Here is a 20194-nt window from a genome sequence, read left to right on the forward strand (position 1 = left end):
CCAAAATATAATAATGTATTTTGAACCAGGAAATTACCCATAGAAAAGTGACTAAAATCTAATGTGCTGACACAAACAAAATTAATCACTTCCATGTGTATATATCTGTTCTCAGTTGGCCCAGCACATACAGTGTTTATACTTGCCTGGGATATCCACTAGAACTTACCCTAAGTAATATACAATGCATAGAAAGTGCATTTTAGAGTTATGGAATATATGAGAGATAGAAGATAAGCTTGGACACAAACTGGTATCAGAGGACAGACTGTTCTGGAATCACCCCTCTGCTGAGGATTACTACCTTTCACAGGGCAGAGGGTGTGGCAGCACTGTTCCTCTGCCTAGACGTTCAAGAGTCTGCTTTGTCATTAGAACTAATTAATTTCTGTTAGTAAAGTGGAAAAGTCTATGTTCCAATCACTGACGTGGAATACAGGATGGGGCAAACTTGCTTGTTTGGAATGAATATCATTCTAGCACCTTTAATGAAACTAATCCTTGGGGGGTACTTCATTCTATATTTCTAATTTGTATTCTGAATGTAGATCTATAGCTACTTCTTTCCTACTCTCAGCCACTAGGTGAGGCATGAGCAAATGGGGAAAATGTAAATGAAGCCTCATTTGATGATTCATGTCTTAGGAACTCAGTCCTCATTTAAAGCGTTTTCTCTTCCAAACTGTATTCCTCCAACATCCTAATAAGTCCTTTAAGTGGCATCACAAAGCATCCTTTTCTGAGCAGCAAGACACAAAAAATAATAGCTATCCCATTAAACTGTTGGGCAAGAACTCTGGCTGCAACAATCATTCTTGTTCTGTAACAAAACCCTTTCTCCTTCTCTAAGGATAAATTTGACCTTGGGTTAACTTTCTATCTCGGTTCCCCTAGAAAACAATGAAGGCAGAATGTTAGCTGAATTACTAGGCACAAAGCATATGGTTAAAATGATCCCTGACTTGGTAAATTGCATAAATATCTAGTAGAAAGCCATAGCTCCAAGCTTTTCTGAGTGCGACGATTCTTATAACTTAATTATGACCCTTGCTGGGACCTTAGAAGCCATACTACAGAGCAGTTCTAAGAGATTCTGGCTCCTCTGGGGCATCTAAGCCAAGAAAGACTCCTATCTGCCAATGTGGATCTAGTCCTTTTGCACCTGAGCTTTCACTTGAGGAGCCAGAGACTAGTCCCTGGAACTCCTGCAAACACTCCACTGAAGAGAAATGCTTACACTGACTGGCCAGCAAGCTGTGTTTCCTGCCCTGTATCCTTCTAAGTGAATCTGAGCCAAGTGTGGTCTGTGATAGTGAACTTGTAAGACTGCATGCTTAGGTGAAAACCCCTAGTGGATGTGGCATAACTACCACCCAGTGTATAACGTACGGCTATTGTGTTTTCTGCAATGCGTTTTCTTAAAGACGTGGGGTAGAATGTCAAGGAAAGAGTAAACTGATTCTCCCTTTAAAATAGGTAAAATTGATAAAATACTAAGAGAAAACACCTTATATTTAGGCTACTACACTAGGACTGCAACCATGCAAAAAGGATGAGTAAACATGCTTCAGGTTTGGGAGGAAATAAAGAAATATTCACATCGCTGTTTTGTTAAATGAGACATGGGATTCAGGGTGATGTTCTTTTTAGAAATTATTTATTATGACATTATAATATAGTCTGTGAAATATATTAACATTTTAAAAAATAAGTGGGAGGCCCTTTGACTGCATCATACCCAGCTTAATCCAGTGCTCCTTCTCCCTAAGCTGTCCTACCATCTTAAATATCCTCTTCATTCAGCCATCAAAAATAACGAAGAGACCTGGTAGAGTGGCTCACGCTTGTAATCCCAGCACTTTGGGAGGCTGAGGCAGGTGGATCACTTCAGGTCAGGAGTTTGAGACCAGCCTGGCCAACGTGACATAGCAAAACCCTGTCTCTACTAAAAATACAAAATTAGCCGGGTGTGGTGGTGCAGGCCTATAATCCCAGCTACTCAGGAGGCTGAGGCAGGAGAATTGCTTGAACCTGGGAGGTTGCAGTGAGCCAAGATCATGCCGCTGCTCTCCAGCCTGGGGGATAGAGCGAGACTCCGTCTCAAAAAAGTGGTAGAGATTAAAATGCAAAACAAAAAAGTTGTATTGGGAGGTTGGTAGTGGAGTGAGGGAGGATATCTTAGTTCTGGCTATGACGCTTTTCTAGCACTAAGATTTCTCCTTGTAGGATAAGTCTTGCTGAGATAATGTCATTAGGCAAAAGGCAGAGGCTGGCTGCAGCCTGTAGTACTTAGTATGGAGACTGGTATATTTGGTTTTAAAAATGATACCTCCAAATATAATACTTAAAGAAAAGGGAAGCTGATACCCCATTTCTATGACATATGCCTAGAATTTTGGTACTTTTGTTTCCTGCAAGAGTGAAATGTTCTATTTTTTTTCATTTTCAGAATATATTCCTCTCATTAGAACCCCCCATTATATGTATAACCCAAAAAGTGAAACCATGTTCTTCCACCAGTGGAATTAGACCAAGAAAGCCTGCCTTTGAACCTTTAAAAGTCTGTCTCCAATCCTTAAATCCTTAATAGCTAGTGAACACAGCAACTCCCAATTAAGAGTCCCCAAGTTTGATCTCAAAAATAACTGTCATATTTTTGTAGAAAAGTGTACCTGAGATTTGGCCCTAGAAACATTTTTAAATGTCAACAATAATAGCAAATACCTGGAAACTTGTTCACTTGACCGGAGAATATGTCATTGTCGTGAAATGAAACTCCATGCCAGTAGATATCACAAGGCAAGCGCCGGCCAAATGGGAACTAGAAGAGAAAAAATGTGACTCACAATAAGAATAAGAAGAGCAGTGACCACACTGAGTATCTGTTACGTACAAATTCCCGGCACCCTGGTGCACTTACCATGGTTTAATCCTTCTAATACGCATATGAGGTAAGTGATATTCTTTCCCATTTTACAGATGAGGAAACAGATTCAGACAGGTTTAAAAACTTGTTCCAAGTGGTAGAGCTCTGATTACATGTGGCAGATACTACACTCCTGGCTTTGCAGGCACCATTTCACCTTAATCCTTATAACTACCCTATAAAGGATTACTCCCATTTTGCTGATTCAAAACTTTGGGCTGACAGAGGTAATTTAACATGCCCAAGGGCCACACAGAGCTGGTAAGGGGAGGAACCAGGATTTGAGTCTGGGTCTATCCAAATTCCAAGCCCATACGTCCCTTCCTCTGAAAATTACAACCCTCAACCGAGCCCAAAAGAATAAGCTTTCAGAGTCCCTCTTCCCCTCTCTCTCTCTCTCTCTCTCACACACACACATTCTCTCTCTCTCTCTCTCTCTCTCTCTCTCCCTCCCCTAATGGTGAGATGAATGCCAATGCCTAAAACAGTTCCTGAAACTCGTAAAGACTTCCTGAATTAATAAATGAACAAATCAGGAGTGGTCATCTGACTCAAGATGAGACAACCAGATTCTCTCTTCTAGGAATCTGGAAATCAGAGATGCCAGGCAGCCTCTGCTGGCCCTTGAACTGGCAGGGATAAAAAGCCAGGGCAGGGCAGCTGTGTTTGGCTATGTGCACAGGAGCAGAGACAGCCAGTCTGCTGAGAGACAAGAAAGGAGCAGGTGTGGGAGGGAAGGCAGAGATGAGACCACATAACCCTAGAAACACAGACTGAGTGGCCTCAGACCCGCATGAGCCTATAAGACAGCCTTGTATCCCGAGAATACCTTTTTGGTCTTCTAAAATCCTGTTTGGCACAAGTTACAGAGTTTCAATTATTTGCAGCCAGAAAATCTCTCACTGAGACAAAAGTGCCTGTTCTTTCCACTACATCCTGCTGCTTCTCAAAGTTATCAACAAGCTCTGCATTTAATGAACCTATTTTTTAAATCTGTAACTCAGATTACCTTGTTAAAGGAGAAGAGGGAGGCCATGTTAGTTCATATTCAGAATTTGCTTGTTAAAAGTGCACACGAATAGGAATGCTAACACATTAAATAAAAATCTTTTGATTTTCCCATTCTAGGACTACAGGTAATCAGAATTTTTACCTACTTCAAATTGGGGAGCCAAGGTCCGATGGAAGAACATAGCCTTACTAACGAAATGGTGGTGACTCAATGCTTTCCATCCATTCCACATTGAAATGAAGCCAGACTCAAGTCACTCAAATCAGTCACATTCTTTCAAAGCTGTGCACAGTGAGGCATATGTTGTACACTCTACTCATATTAACAACTTCCATCTATAATTTATAGCATTTTGCTCATTTTCTTTTTATGCAATAGGCTGTAAGTTATTAATTCAGTACTCACAAATACAAAGAGATACAACATATGTTATTTTCTTCTAGTTGTTAAGTGCTAGTATAGAGAAGGAGAAAATAACCAGAATTAAGCAGGCTACCCAAGCAAAGGGTAAAGTGGCTTTGTTGCCCACAATGAGGAACTAACACCTTGTCAGCGGGCAACCCAATGACTCTTATCTCCTTTTTCATCACTCTTCAATTCTTACCACCCTCATAAACACCAAATAGATCCTCCATTTAGAGGCATCTTTAGCTCATTCAGTTTTGACAAACCACCATTTTTAAAAACGTGTCCATTCACTCAGGAATTATTATATGTTAGATTATGTGCTAGAAATATGGGGGACATAATTTTAAATAAGTCCCTGGATTTCATAATCCTATCTCTTTTTAAGCTCCTTTAAAAACTGTCCGCTTACACAGCTAACATCATACTCAATGGTAAAATACTAAAAGCTCTAAAGCTTTTCCTCCATGATCAGGAATAAGACAAAGATGCCCACTTCTATTTAACATCAACACAGTATTATAAATTCTAGCCAGAATAGGCAAGAGAAAGAAATAAAAGGTATCCACATTAGAAAACAAAAAGCAAAATTATCTGTATGTTGATGACATGATCCCGTATGTAGAAAACTCTAATGATTCCACAGAAAAATATTAAAAGTAATAAACAAATTCAGCAAAGTTGCAGGATACAAAATCAACACATAAAAATCAACTGTGTCTTCATACATGATAACGAACAATCCAAAAAGGATATTTTTTAAGGAATTCCATTTATAATAGCATTAAAAAGAATAAAATACTTAGGAATTAACCAAAAGGTGAAAGACTTGTACACTGAAAACTATAAAATATTTATAAAAGAAATTAAAGAAGATTTAATACAAATAAATAGAAAGATATCCTATGCTCATAGACTGGAAGAGTTAATATTGTTAAGATGTCAGTATCACCCAAAATGATCTACAGATGCAATGCAGTCTCTATCAAAATCCCAATAACTTTTTTCAAAATAAAAAAATCCACCCTACAATTCATATGGAATTACAAGGGACCCCAAATAGCCAAAACAATCTTGAAAAAAAAAAAAGAACCAAGTGGAGTTCTCACACTTCCTTTTTTTTCTTTTTCTTTTTCTTTTTTTTTTTTGAGACAGAGACAGAGTCTGTCACCCAGGCTGGAGTGCAGTGGCACAATCTCAGCTCACTGCAACCTCTGCCTCCCAGATCAAGTGATTCTTCTGCCTCAGCCCCCAAGTGGCTGGGATTACAGGCACCCGCCAGCACACCCAGCTATTTTTTGTATTTTTAGTAGAGTCTGGGTTTCACCATGTTGGCCAGGCTGGTCTCGAACTCCTGACCTCAGGTCATCCACCTACCTCAGCCTCCCCAAGTGCTGGGATTAAAGGCATGAGCCACTGCGCCCAGCCTGAAGGTCTCACATTTCCTGATGTCAAAACCTGTAGCAAAGCTATGGTAATCAAATAGTGTATACAATAACAATGAGATACCACCAGACACCTATTAGAATGGCCAAAGTCCAAAACACTGACACACAAAATGCTGGCAAGGATGTTGAGCAACAGGAACCCTCATTCCTTTCTGGTGGAAATGCAAAACGGTAAAGCCACTTTAGAAGGCAGTTTGGCAGTTTCTTACAAAACGAAACATACTCTTATTATATAATCCAGTAATTAGTTCTCCTTGGTATTTACCCAAATGGGTTGAAAAACTTATATCCACACAAAAATCTGCACATGAATGTTTATAGCAGCTGTATTCGTAACTGCCAAAACTTGGAAGCAGCTGAGACATCCTTCAGTAGGTGAGTCCTTCTGCAGGTGAGTGGATAAATAAACTACAGTATATCCAAACAATGAAATATTTTTCAGTGCTAAAAAGAAATGAGTTGTCAAGCCACAAAAGATATGGAAGAATCTTACATGCATATTACTAAATGGAATAAGCCAATCTGAAAAAGCTACATGCTGTATGATTCCAACTAAATTACATTTTGGAAAAGGCAAAACTACAGACAGTAAAAAGATCAGTATTTGCCAGGGGCCAGAGGGCAGGAAAAGATGAATAGGTGAAGTACAGAGGATTTAGAGCAGTGAAAATACTCTGTATGATACTACAATGGCAGATACGTGTCATGATACATTTTTCAAAACCCATAGAGTAGCACCAAGAGTGAACAGTAATGTAAACTATGGGCTTTGGGTGATGATGACATGTCAATGTAGTTTCATCAGTTGTAAAAAATACACCACTCTGATTCAGGATTTTGATGGTGGGGGAGGCTGTGAATGCAGGTGGGGGAAAAGGTATATGGAAAATCTCTGCACCATATGCTTAATTTTGCTGTGAACCAAAAATGCTTTAAAAATGAAAACAAAAACAAATGAAAAAAAAGATCAATGTGGTACTGGCATAAAGACAGATATAGAGACCAGTGGGATAGGATAGCTCAGAAATAAAGTCTCTCAGGTGTGATCAAATGATTCTCAACAAGGATGACAAGACTATTCAATAGGGAAAGGGCAGTCTTTTCAAGAAGCAGTGCTGGGAAAACTGAATATCCACATGCAAAAGGAATGAAGTTGGACCTTTACCTTATACTGTATACAAAAATTAACCCAAAATAGATCAAAGGCCTAAACATATGAGCCAAAACTATTAAATCCTCTAGAAGAAAATATAGGAAAAAACCTTCATAACACTAGAAATATAGAAAATATAGGAGAAAAGCTTCATAACACTAGAAATATTGAAAATATAGGAGAAAAGCTTCATTAACACTAGAAATATAGAAAATATAGGAGAAAAGCTTCATAACACTAGAAATATTGAAAATGTAGGAGAAAAGCTTCATAACACTAGAAATATTGAAAATATAGGAGAAAAGCTTCATTAACACTAGAAATATAGAAAATATAGGAGAAAAGCTTGATAACACTAGAAATATAGAAAATATAGGAGAAAAGTTTCATAACACTAGAAATATAGAAAATATAGGAGAAAAGCTTAACACTAGAAATACAGAAGATATAGGAGAAAAGCTTCATAACACTAGAAATACAGAAAATATAGGAGAAAAGCTTCATAACACTGAATTTGGCAATGATTTCTTGGATACGACAACATAAGCACAGCCAACAAAAAACAAAATAGGTAAATCAAAGATTAAAATCAAAAACTTTTTTGCATCAAAAAACACTATGAACAGAGTGAAAAGGCAACCCACAGAATGGCAGAAAATACATGAAAATCATATATTTGATAATAGATCAATATTCAGAATATATTTTTAAACTCCTACAACTCAACAATGAAAAAACACTTACAAAATGGACAAAAGTCCTGAATAGACATTTCTCCTAAAATATACTAATGGCAACGAGCATATGAAAACATATTTAACATCATTAATTTTTTTAAAAATTGCAAATCAAAATCATAAGAAACTGCTTCATACCCATTAGGATAACTATTATCGAAAATAGGCTGGGTGAGGCAGCACACACCTGTAATCACAGCACATTGGGAGGCTGAAATGGGAGGAGTTCAAGACCAGCCTGAGCAACATAGCAGGGCCCCCATCTAACAAACAACAGCAACAAAATACCCAAAAAATTAGCTGGGCATAGTGGCATGCCTGTAGTCCCAACTACTCGGGAGGCTGAAGTGGAAGGATTGCTTGAGCCCAGGTGTTTGAGGCTATAGAGAACTATGATTGCACCACTGCTCTCCAGTCTAGATGATAAAGAGAGATCCTATCTAAAAAAGAAAAAAAAAACGGGAAATAAGCGTTGACAAGTATACAGAGAAATTGGAACCCTTGTGCATTAAGAATATAGAAAGCTGCTGTAGTTTAAAAAAAATTACTGGCTGATTGATCTAGCAATTCCAGTTCTGGGTGTATCCCCCAAAAGAAATGAAAGCAGTCTGGGTGCAGTTCCTCACCCCTGTAATCCCAGCACTTTGGGAGGCTGAGGTGGACAGATCACCTGAGGTCAGGGGTTCAAGATCAGCCTGGCCAACATGGCGAAATCCCGTCTCTACTACAAATACAAAAATTAGCCGGGTGTCGTGGTGCGCCTGTAATCCCAGTTACTTGGGAGGCTGAGGCAAGAGAATCGTTTGAACCCAGGAGGCAGAGGTTGCAGTGAGCCGAGATCACACCACTGCACTCCAGCCTGGGTGACAGAATGAGACTCCATCTCAAAAAAAGGAAAAGAAATGAAAGCAGAAACTCAAACAGATATTTATATACAACATTCATAGGAGCATTATTCACAATAGCCAAAATATAGAAAAAGCCCAGGTGTGTCCATTAGTGGATGAAGAAATAAACACAATATGGTATATAAATACAATAGAAAATTATCCAGCCTCATAAAAGAAGGAAATTCTGCTATAACATGGATGTACCTTGAAGATGTGATGCTAAGTGAATGAGCCAGACACAAAAAGACAAATATCATATGATTCTACTTATCTGAGGCACCTAGAGTAGTCAAATTCATAGAGGCAGAAAGTAGGATGGTGGTTGCCAGGGGCTGAAGGGAACAGAAATAGGGAGTTAGTGTTTAATGGGTACAGAGTTTCAGTTTGGGAAGATGAGAAAGTTCTGGAGATGCATGACAGTGATGGTTGGACAGCAGTGTGATTGTACTTAAAGCCACTGAACTGTACACCTAAAAATGGTTAAAATGGTAAATTTTATATCATGTATGTTTTACCACAATAAAAACAAAACACCATCTGCTTAAGCCCCCTGATACAGTTTGGATTTGTGTCCCTGCCCACATTTCATGTCGACTTGCAATCCCCAGTGTTGGAGAAGAGGCCTGGTGGGAGGTGATTAGTTCATGGGGACAGACTTCCCTCTTGCAGTTCTCATGACAGTGAATTCTCACAAGACCTGGTTGTTTAAAAGTGTGTAGCACCTCCCCTTTATCTCTCTTCCTCCTGCTCCAGCCATGTAAGATGCCTCCTTCTTCTTTGCCTTCTGCCATGACTGTAAGTTTCTGCAGCCTCCCCAGCCATTGTTCCTGTACAGCCTGTGAACCACAAACCAATTAAACCTCTTTTCCTTATCAATTACCCAGCCTCAGGTACCTCTTTATAGCAAGAACAGACTAATACACCCTCTGCGGCTGAGGGGCCATTTGTGGCTCTACTCTGAGCTGTCTGCAGCGTAGAATGCTGTTCAGATTGTCATGGAGCATTGAAAGCTGACAAATGGTTCTCAGATCCCCATTCTCCATCTTTTTCCAGTCCTGACCATCCTCGCAGTTACCCGGGTTCTAAATCTGGTAGACATCTTTCCTTTTCTCTTCCTCAGACACTTTTGGGGAAAGCACTGGATTTGGGATCAAGAGAGTCCTAGACTTGTCTCTGGCACTCACTGTGAGATCATAATCAAGCCTCTATCCTCAGGAGATGGAGATGAGGAAATGTGGGAAGATAGCGAGGAGAACCAACCAAGATATGGAAATGGAAGTGCCTAGTACATGCCACAGAACAATACAATCTGAGTTCCATCATTGATTCAGGTACTCATTAGGTGTTGATTAAGTACCTCCTATGCGGCAAAGGGTCTCAGGAACCAACAACACAACAGGACATGTCTGCCTTCGTGGAGTATACAGTCCACTGGGGAGAAGGCGATAAGCCAGATGGTGCTCAAAGTTATCACTATAAACCGTGGTAGGGGCTGTGGAAGGAATACCAAAGAGCAACGAGGGCACAGGGGGATCCAATCACATCTGGGGAGCCTGAGAAGGTCACCCCATGTCAGGGGTGTCCATTTGTCCAGGAAGCTTCCAGCGTATGCCTGTTGTCCTGGTGTTATTGTTTATAACACCCCTTGCACTTTCAAATGTATCCCAGTTTGGGCAATAAATCAAATGGTCAACCTTTTCCCGAGGATGGGCAATTTGAGCTGAGATTGGAAGGAAGAATGGGAGTTGACTAGGAGATGAGGGAGGAAGGGCGTTCAGACAGAAAATAAATGTGTAAAAGCACAGAGGTAGGACTGTCATTGACACAATGCAAAGCCTGAAGGAGGGTCAGGGTGGCTGTAGCAGAGAAGACAAGAGGGAAGTGGTGGAGATGAGACTTCAGCAGGGGGCAGCTCACGTAGGGCTGCACCCTGTGCTGGAGCACGCCCCCACCACCCCCACCCCCCGCCCCCAGAAAACAATGAACCCAGCGAGCCAACCAGGAAAGAGAGATCACAGAGAGAGAGACTACGTGTTGTAAAAGCAAGGGAAAAGTGTTTCAAGACTAAAGGAGTGGTGGGAGGCTGAGAGGTCAGACAAGATGAACATTAAAAACTGCTCATTTGATATAACACCACAGAGAGCTTTGGAACCACTCCAGTTCACACCATCACCTTCCTGATTCTCTCACTATGCTTAGGATGTGCCTGTGCTGTTCTTTAGTTATTTCATGTGTAATCCTTATCTCCCTCATTAACACTATGCATTTCCAGGGCTAGGAACAATTTGATATGCTTGTCTCAGGTCTCCAGTGGGGTATAACCAGGTATCTGGCAGGTCCCAGGCCCACAGGAAAATTAGAAGCCATAACCCTGAGAATCACCCATGTCACCTTCTCCCTCCTCAACATCCACTGGGCAGCAAGCCCTCTGGTTGATCTCCTAGCTTATTTTTAATTTTCCCTCCTTCCTGAATCCCCACTGCCTCTGCCTTAGTTCAGGGCCTCATCTCTCACCAGCCTCCTCCCCTATCTCCCTTCCTCCACGGTCTCCTCTTTAGTCTACCTGACACACAGCAGGATGAGAGACTTTTATTTTCATTATTTTTATTTTTATTTTTATTTTTTTCAGAGATGGGGTCTTACTCTGTCAGACAGGCTGGAGTGCAGTGGTATGATCATAGGTCACTGCAGCTTCAAACTCCCGGCCTCAAGTGATCCTCCTGCCTCAGCCTCCCTAGTAGCTGGAACTATAAGCACATGGCACAGCACCTGACTATATCTTTTACTTTTTGTAGAGTCAGAGTTGCGCTGTGTTGCCCAGGCTGGTCTCAAACTCCTGGCCTCAAGCAGTTTTCCCGTCTTGGCTTTCCAAAGTGCTGGGATTATAGATGTGAGGCACTGAGCCCAGCCCAGATTTTTATTTTTAAACACAGCTCTGACCATATCACTCCTTTGCTTACAACTCTTCAATGCCTCCCCAGGGACTGACCACAGGATCAAGGCTAAGCCCCAAGCCTCATCTGAAAGACACTTCACAGACTCCCCTCTGCCAACCTGCCCACCTCAAGTTGGGTCACTTAACTCCTGGGCACTTGCACTGCCACTGTGACTGCTCTCGATCCTTTAAGGATACAGCATTTTATTGTTCGGTGGCCTGGGTTTCTTCACGTCATTCCTTCCGCCTGGGATCTTCTGACTGGGATCTTCTGACTGGGCTTGCCCATCCACTCCCCCTCCATGATGATGATCTCTCGGCTCTCTTTGTCTGTGACCTCTGTCACTACACCCACCACAGGTCATTCTGCAACATCTTGTCTGCACATCTGTCCGCCTGGCCTCTTTGCAAACTCTTTAAGCACAAGGAGAGCCCCATGCTCATCAGTGTACCCCTAACACCAAGTCTTCAGCACCCTGTAGGCTTTGTTTTTAACCTTTCTGAGGTCATAAATCCCTTTGAGATTCGTGCCAGAAAAAAAAAAAAAAAAAGCACACACATGCACAAAATATTCCACGTGAGCTTAGGAGATTCAAAGACTCCCTACAGCCCCTAGTTATTCTCAGATACCAGTGTTAGCAATGTCTGCAGTAATGTTTCATGAATGAATGAACTCACAAAGAGCAGTCACTCAAATACATGTCATCATCATCACCACTAACATTAGCATTTAGGTAATGCTTATTCCTATGTCTATGTGTTAAACACTTTACATGTATGACCTTATTTAATCCACAAACATGATAAAGGTGCTATTAACCCTATGATAAAGGTTATGATATAGGTGCTACTATTAACCCTATTTGCAAATGAGGGCACCAAGCGCTAGGAGAGTAAATAACTTTCCCAAGGTCACAGAGGTATTATAGTAAGGACAGAGGCAGGATCAAATCCAGGTCTGCGCAGTTTCAAGGCCCATGCACTTCAGCACTGAAGATGTATTTTTGGAGATCGCTATAGTCTTATTTATTAGTCACAGATGAATAACTGTAACTAACCTACCCTCACCCTACATGCTACCATCTTTGTCACAAAGCAAGTTCCTCCCCCAGAGTATACACCTGGATGGACCCGAAATCTTTTCCCACTTTACCAGAAGAACTAAAAGCAAACTTGCAAAATAGTCACATTCATGAGAACTGAAGCTGTTAAATGTTCTTTGAGCAAATCTGTGTTTAAGGAATTGATGTTCGGGTCCCTCTTCTAATGGCCCAAACAGAAAGTTCAAGTCCCCCTGGGGATTTTGCAAAATGAAATTTCACAGTGAATGCTGATGAAAGCACAGTTCATATTTCTGTACTTTGTGAATGATTTTCTTCATAAAGCTTCTCTGTGAACAGAAAGCATTTCAAGTGACTGAGGATAAAGGTGGCAAATAAGCTTTGATATGAGCAAGTCTGTGGGCAATGCATCTGTAGGCGGGAAATGGTCCATATGGCTGCTCTAAGATGAGGGGTCCAAAGTACTCAAAGGAAACACAGGGAAGGTGAGGCGGCTAAAGCACCAAGCATGGACCAGCAAGACCCGGGCTCAAGCCCAACCCCCCACACCCTGCTCAGAGACTCTGACAGTGACTTTGCCCTTTTAAGCTTCCGCAGCTCAGCCACAACTGAGAAAAACAATAGTAATAAAACCTGTCCACCTCCCAGGGCTGTTATGTGGACTGTGATAACACATGGGAAAGCACTCTGTAAACAGTACATTGTTGTTATATGAGACAGGTTATTATTTTTAATGTCCAAGGAAACCACCTCAACAAGTAACTTCAATTTAAAAAGACGCCAACCAAATATCGCGTGTCATTAGGACAGCTCTTGAGTAAGGACACTGCGGTGTGCCTGCACTCGGGAAACCTTCCATGATGCCTTCAGGCAGGTTAATAGAGTTCTCTCCAATATTCCCCTGGCATTCTGTTGGTGCCAGTAATATAGTCACTGCCTCACGGGGCATTTATGCTTACACGACTGCCTCTCTCACCTGACAGGATGCTTCGGGGAGAGACATTTTATTCTTCTTTCTACCCTCTCCCCTACCTGTGGTCTGCAGCCTCAAAGATGGTCCCCAATGATCCCTGCCTCCTGGAATTCATTCCCTGTGTGTCCTCTCCCACACTGTCACAGGCTTGGTCTAGATGACCAATGGCATACAGCAGAAGTGATAAGCCATCACTTCTGATATTTAGGATATTTTTATAAAAAGACTATGGCATCTGCCTTAGTCTCCCCACTCCCCCTTGCTTTGGGAATGCCTAGGGAGATGCCCACGTGGTAAGCAATCAAAGTCACCTGCCATCAGCCATGTGAATGAGCTTGGAAGTGGATCCGTCAGCCCCAGTCAAGTACTCAGGGTCTGCGGCCCTGCCCAACAGCTTGATTGTAGCTTCATGAAAAAGCCTAAGCTAGAACCACCCAGCTAAGTCACACTCAGATTCCTAACCCTCAGAAATGGTGTAAGATCATGGATGTTTCTGTTTTAAGCTGCTAAGTTTTGGGGAAATTTGTTACACCGCAATAGATAATGAATGCACCATTTCAGTTTTAGAGCAAGGTCCCAGAGACAGAACATGTTCTGAGAATGAAGGAATTTAAGATAAATATATACTTATAATATAATGAATATAATAATTACTATTGAGTACTTAACAATGTGCCTGATATCTTACATAAATGCCTCCATTTTACAGATAAAGAAATATAATCGCATTGCTAATAAGTGACAAACCCAGAATTTGAAGCCATGTTGGTTTATCTCCAAAGATTGCACTCCTTCAATTCAACTAAGGGGGATGGATGGATGGATGGATGGATGGATGGATGGATGGATGGAATGAGCACATAGAGCAGAGAGTTGTGACAAACACTTCAAAGAAGATGTCATAAATTTCTTTAATATACCCTGCAGTTTCTGCCTTGGCATTCATTTTGTGGCCTGGCATAAGTTATTTGAAACCCAGTCATACCACATCGCCTTTGGCCTAGTTAAAACTTTCCTTTCCATGTCGTTGTTGGTGATACTGCCTGCTTGTTGCTCGTCCTACGGACCCAAAACCCAGCGCACCCACAGCTGCTGACCACAACAAAACCTAATCACCAACACCAGAGTCTGTCTGTCTCTCTTCTCTCTCTCTCTCTCTGTGTGGGTGTGTCTCTCTCTCTTGCTCACTCACTCGCTCTCACTTCCCATTCACTGGTTGCGCTCTCTGTCCCCTCCAGATTTCCAGATGGTCCCCAGTCAATGCCCCTAATCTCTCTGGATCCTCTGAGTAATAAATTTCTTCCGTTTCACCTCCTCACCGTGTTGTCTCATCTAACACACACCCAAACCCAACCATCCCCTTCATCAGGGCTCTCCTAGAGACTGGCTATCTGGGCTTGTGGCCACACTCAACAGAGAGACCTCAAGACCAAATTAGAAAGAATCTATAGCAATAAAAATTGTAAAAGAAAAAACATAGCACAGAAAAGTCCAGAAGAGGCCAACTAAGACAAAGAAAGGACTAAGCAACTGCCCTTCAAGAGTGGACCAAAAAAAAAAAAAATCTATCACTCTTCCTCAATCAAGAAAACAAGCTGACTAAGAAAATACTGGTGGAAACTGATGAAATCCTGAAGGGTGTGACCAGATGGAACACAGTTCTATCTGCCAAATGTGAGCACATCCAAAGAAGGCATGTCCCTTTCAGGCTGAAAGAGGGAGGCCCGCTCACTTCTCTGCCTTGCTGCTCACATCACAGTGAACAGCATTGCTCCCCAGACAGAGGAGAAATTCTACCCCAACTGAGGGGCTCAGGAAAATTCCAGGCTCACTCTTGCCTACAGAAAATGGGGCTGGTGAGAAAAGGTTTCCCCATGCCGGTGAGGGACCAGACAGCTTCCCGACTGCAGTGTCTTTGGAAGGGGCTGGTGGGAAAGCCTCCCTATGGGAGCAACTCCAAGCCTGTTTCCTCGACAGGAACAGTAACATCAACTTGATTGGGTTATTACAAGGATTAATAATACGTTTGAACCACCTAGCACAGGGCCTGGCACACAATGCTTGATGCACAGTAGGTATTCAAAAAATGTTGGTTTCCTTTTTCTCTTCCATTCTTTCTTATCATTCTTCACCTCATACTTATTGACTGATAAGATTTTTAAAAACTCCTCCTTCATCCATCTTTCTGCTATCCAAAAGAGCTAGGATATGGGGGTGTTTTGCAGGACTAGCAAAGTGCACATGGTACAATCATGGTATTAAAGCCTCATGAGTCTTCATGGGTAGGCATGTAACCTCTGGAGAAAGCCGACACGTGCAGAAAGGCTCCTTCCCTCGAGTTCAGGGACTTGGATTCAAATCTCAGCCCTGCCAACTATTAAGGGCCTTGGTTTCATCATCTGAGAAAGATGAGTAGCAGAGCCTCCCTCACAGGGGATGTTGTAAAGATGAAAACAACCGCATAGGTTAAAGTCTGTTTGTGAACGGCCTGGTAGACAGTAGGAGTCAAATTAGTCCAATTAGAGAATATTGAGATTCTCTGGATTGTTCATCTAATTAAGTCCCTTGGTGAGAAAGGCAGAGAGGAAGTATCCCCAGACATGCCTGTTGGCAGAGAAAGCAGAAGCTGGCCCTCCACAAACCCACCTCAGGAAAAACATTCCATGAAGCATGGCTCTGTCCACCAGGGATCCAGGAGCCAGGTCGAGGTAGAGGTAGATTTGTGGACAGATCTGCAAATGCACTCCGCGTGCCAAAGAGCGGTGTGAGAGCCCAGAGGGAGGAGCAGTGGTTTCTGGTCTAAATGAGAAAAAGCTTAACCAAGGAGGGGCCACTGGAGTGGGGCGTAAAGTAGGCCTTCGCAAAGGAAGAGACGAAGGGAAATCAGGCAGAGGGATCAGCGCACATGAATGAGGGAGTCTGGGACAGCAGAGATGTCCCACATGCCTGGATCCTGGGGGGACAGGGGAACAGCCCAAGCTGGAGAGGTCCACGCAGCCCACACAGACCACAGTGGGCTCACAGGGCAAGCTGTGGAGCTGCAGCTTGACTCTGCAGGCAGAGGAAGTACCCAAGCAGGGCTATGTGCAAAGTGCCCAGTGCCCAAGCAGGGCTATGTCAGACCAGGGGAGGATGGAGTGAGGATGAGGAGTGGAGAGAGACTGAGAGCAGCTAAGACCATGAGGAAGCCGACCTAGGCTGGGAGAAAGGGGAGGGAGCATGGGTTGTGACTGGGGCCAGGAAAAAGTATGTGCAGGGAGCAGGGCTGGGGGCAGGCGTGGGGAAGTAAGGGCAGTCATGGCTCCATGTGCAAGGACTGCTCTGACAGTTCACACACTTCACAGGCCCCTTCCCTTCTGCTCGTGGGCTACATTCCTGTCTCACCTCCGCCAGGTTCCTAGTCATTCGGGAATCTGAAGGGAGAACTCCCACACAGATAACTAGCACCCTGAAGAGCCTTCCAGTGTAATAAAGGCGCCGTCTGGCTCCAGTGGGTTTCCCGGGAACACAATAATTACTCATCCTCTAATAGAGCCAATAAATATAGCAAAAGGATAAGTAATTAACAACCTTTTGCTAGAAAGTAGCAATTCTTGTGATCTATGAAGTTTCCTTTTCCTGTTCACTTCTTCTTCATTACTGCAAATATGTTACCCCGGGTAAGGGTGCCATTCATCCTTCACTGAGTTAATCACCAAAGCATGTTGTATTTTTTTATTAAATCCATTCATTATCATTGATTCATATGAATGAAAGCTGGAAGAGCCACAGTGAGGCCCATCATCCACCTTGCTTCCGCTTGTGATTGCAATACTTTTAATGAGATCAAACTTGTTACCAAACAATTTAACAATGGGGAGGAAAAATCCCCATTAGTAGGAGGGGAAGATAACCTTGCCCCTTTCATAATTTCAGCGTACCACAGCAATCTCCTCCAGTTATTTATTCTGCTAATTTCCCACCCATAAAGAATCTTTATTAGTAGTAATTATATTATTAGGCAAGAGAAAAAGAAAAAACTTCACAAACTTCTAAAGTGATTTACCTCTTGCCTTGCAGTTTTAATTAAAATTCCAGTTTATTTAGCAAATAGCTCTGAAAAGATTAGATACCAATTTAGCCCTGTGTTCTTTTCCTACTTTCCAATTCATGAGGGTGACACAAACAACAAAATAATCTCTTTAAATGACTCTCACTCCATTCCATCATAATTCAGTCCATGGAAAAGAGCTCCAATATCAATTATAAATTATAAATTAACTCCATTATACCCTGCAAATTATCAACAGTAATCTCCCAGTTCTCTACTTCCTCACAGTTGGTAAATTATATCAATTTACCACTAGGCCTCAAATTACCTAGACTCTTCCACATCAAAACTTTAAATGGTTTATTAACTGAAACGGAAACAATGCAAATCAGGTTTCCATTTCAGCAACACTTACCTCCCACCCAGGATATCAGACAACTTTATCCAAAGTCACACCTGACTTCTCTTAGGGTGGCTTTTTCCCAGTTACCCAGGAACCCAGTCCAATTCAGTACTTTCCCCAATAACAAGTCCCACCAGAGCATTGGTCTAAAGGCACCATGGTGTTGCCGGTCCATAAATTCATTTATTCAACACATAAGCAAGTCATGCCTTTGAGCCAGGTAGTATGCTCGGGGGATGCTCAGAAATTCCACACATAGGAGCAGAGGGTTAGTGGTGAGACGCAAAGCTGAAGGGGGGATGTATTAGTCAGGGTTCTCTAGAAAGACAGGACTAATAGGATAGATATACATATATAAAGCGGAGTTTATTAAGTATTAACTCACACGATCACAAAGTCCCACAATAGTCTATCTGCAAGCTGAGGAGCAAGGAAGCCAGTCCAAGTCCCAAAGCTGAAGAACTTGGAATCCGATGTTCAAAGGCAGGAAGCATCCAGCATGGGAGAAAGATGTGGGCTAGGAGGCTAAGCCAGTCCAAGCTTTTCACATCTTTCTGCCTGCCTTATATTCTAGCTGTGCTGGCAGCTGATTAGATGGTGCCCACCCAGATTAAGGGCTGGTCTGCCTTTTCCAGCCCACTGACTCAAATGTTAATCTCCTTTGGCGACACACTCACAGACACACTCAGAATCAATACTTTGCACCCTTCAATCCAATCAAGTTGACACTCAGTATTAACCATCACAGGGCAACAAAGGAGGATGAATGAACCAGTGGACAAGTCAGACAAATAATGCCTGCAGTCACCATCTAAGCCAAGCTTTTTACCTATGCTGTCAAATTTCCATTCAGAGCTCCACACCACCTTTTAAATAGCCATCATATCCCCATTTCACAGAAGGAGCAACCAAATCTTGGAGAGGTAGAAGCCATTTGAACTGACTCTTGACAAATAAAAGGGAAGTTACCAAAAGACTGGGGAGGAAGGAAGCAAAGTGCACAGGCAAAGACTGAGCAGAGAGCAGCCAGGAGCCCAAGGAGCTGGTCCTGTGTGTGGCCACTGACTCGCGGAGCTGCCTCGGGCATTCACAGACCTCTTCAAGCCTATTTCCCCATTTGCCACATGCAGGATATTTCCCACTCTGCAAATCTACAAGGGGCTGCTCTTCTTTTCCAGCAATCGACAATGACTTGCACTGAGCACGATGTATCCAGTGCTGCCAAAATAATGTACCCAAGGGAGACAGAAGAGGTCTCCTAGAGGACTAACTAAAGGTGAATGGGCTCTGCCCCGCTCCAAATTCATTTGCTCCTCCTGATCCCAAAAGCCAGCCGGAAACTCCCAGAGATGTGCCACTGCCACAAGAGCCTGAAGTCATACAATCACATAGTAGCAAAAATTAATATTGTACTGATAATTTCCGTAATAATAATGAAAACGGTGGCTACTATTTATGTGCTGTGTATATTACATGTGCTATCTCAATTCACCCTCACAACAACACTATGAAATAGGTGCATATATTATTTTCACTTTACCTATGTGAAAAACCTAAACTCAGAGCAATTAAATAACCAGTTTATTTAACCCTCTGGTACTGCATCCAGTAAGTCGTAGAACAAGGACTAGAACCCAGCCCCATTAAATCCTTAGGCCCCACAGAACTGAGCCTAGAAGAAATGGATGAGGTTCCCTAACTATCATAGAACTGCGGTGATGATGGGGTGTGTACTGAGTTCCCAGGCCCATTCTTGGGAGAAGGGACCTGGCCCCACCTAGGAGCTCTCCAGAGTGCTGAACAGACTGCTACAGAATTCCCGCTCAAAGCACTGCATCTTCCACCTGGGTGCCTATGCCTATGCCAAGCCTCACCTCCTGATATCAGTGCCCAACAGAACCACTAATGCGATAGTGTTTGGAATGGGAGTATAAACGGGAGAAAAAATTAACTTTTAGAAGAACTGAGCTAGAGGGGACAACAGGACATCAAATGGAGGTATCCCACAGGAACTGGAAATTCAGGAATGGGAGTAGAGAGAACCCAAGGCAAGAAGGGCACATGCCTGCTTCATAGAGGAATCGTAGAGGAAAGAAGTGCTGAATGGGTGGATGTGTTCTTGGAGTGATTACTGAGAAAAAGCAAAGGCCAGAGGTGGGAAGGGAAGGAGACTTCTTTCAGCTGCCCTAGACAGGTGGCGCCAAGAACAAATATTGCATTA

The 20194-nt window shown here is 42.5% G+C and overlaps 1 protein-coding gene across 2 annotated transcripts in view; it reads right to left on the bottom strand.

Moving 5' to 3' along the window:
- Positions 1-20194, bottom strand: part of TTLL11 (tubulin tyrosine ligase like 11) — a 281019-nt gene that overhangs the window by 213837 nt on the left and 46988 nt on the right. Inside the window, exon 2 of one of the 2 annotated variants that reach the window (XM_007968180.3) lies at positions 2725-2821. In XM_007968180.3, the coding sequence (XP_007966371.3) occupies positions 2725-2821 (97 nt within the window). Of the gene's footprint in view, positions 1-2724; positions 2824-20194 lie in introns of those variants that run through there. The other variant, XM_073021894.1, reaches the window with a different exon arrangement.

Source organism: Chlorocebus sabaeus, chromosome 12, assembly GCF_047675955.1.
Source record: "Chlorocebus sabaeus isolate Y175 chromosome 12, mChlSab1.0.hap1, whole genome shotgun sequence".
In the NCBI taxonomy this organism is placed as follows: Eukaryota; Metazoa; Chordata; class Mammalia; order Primates; family Cercopithecidae; genus Chlorocebus; species Chlorocebus sabaeus.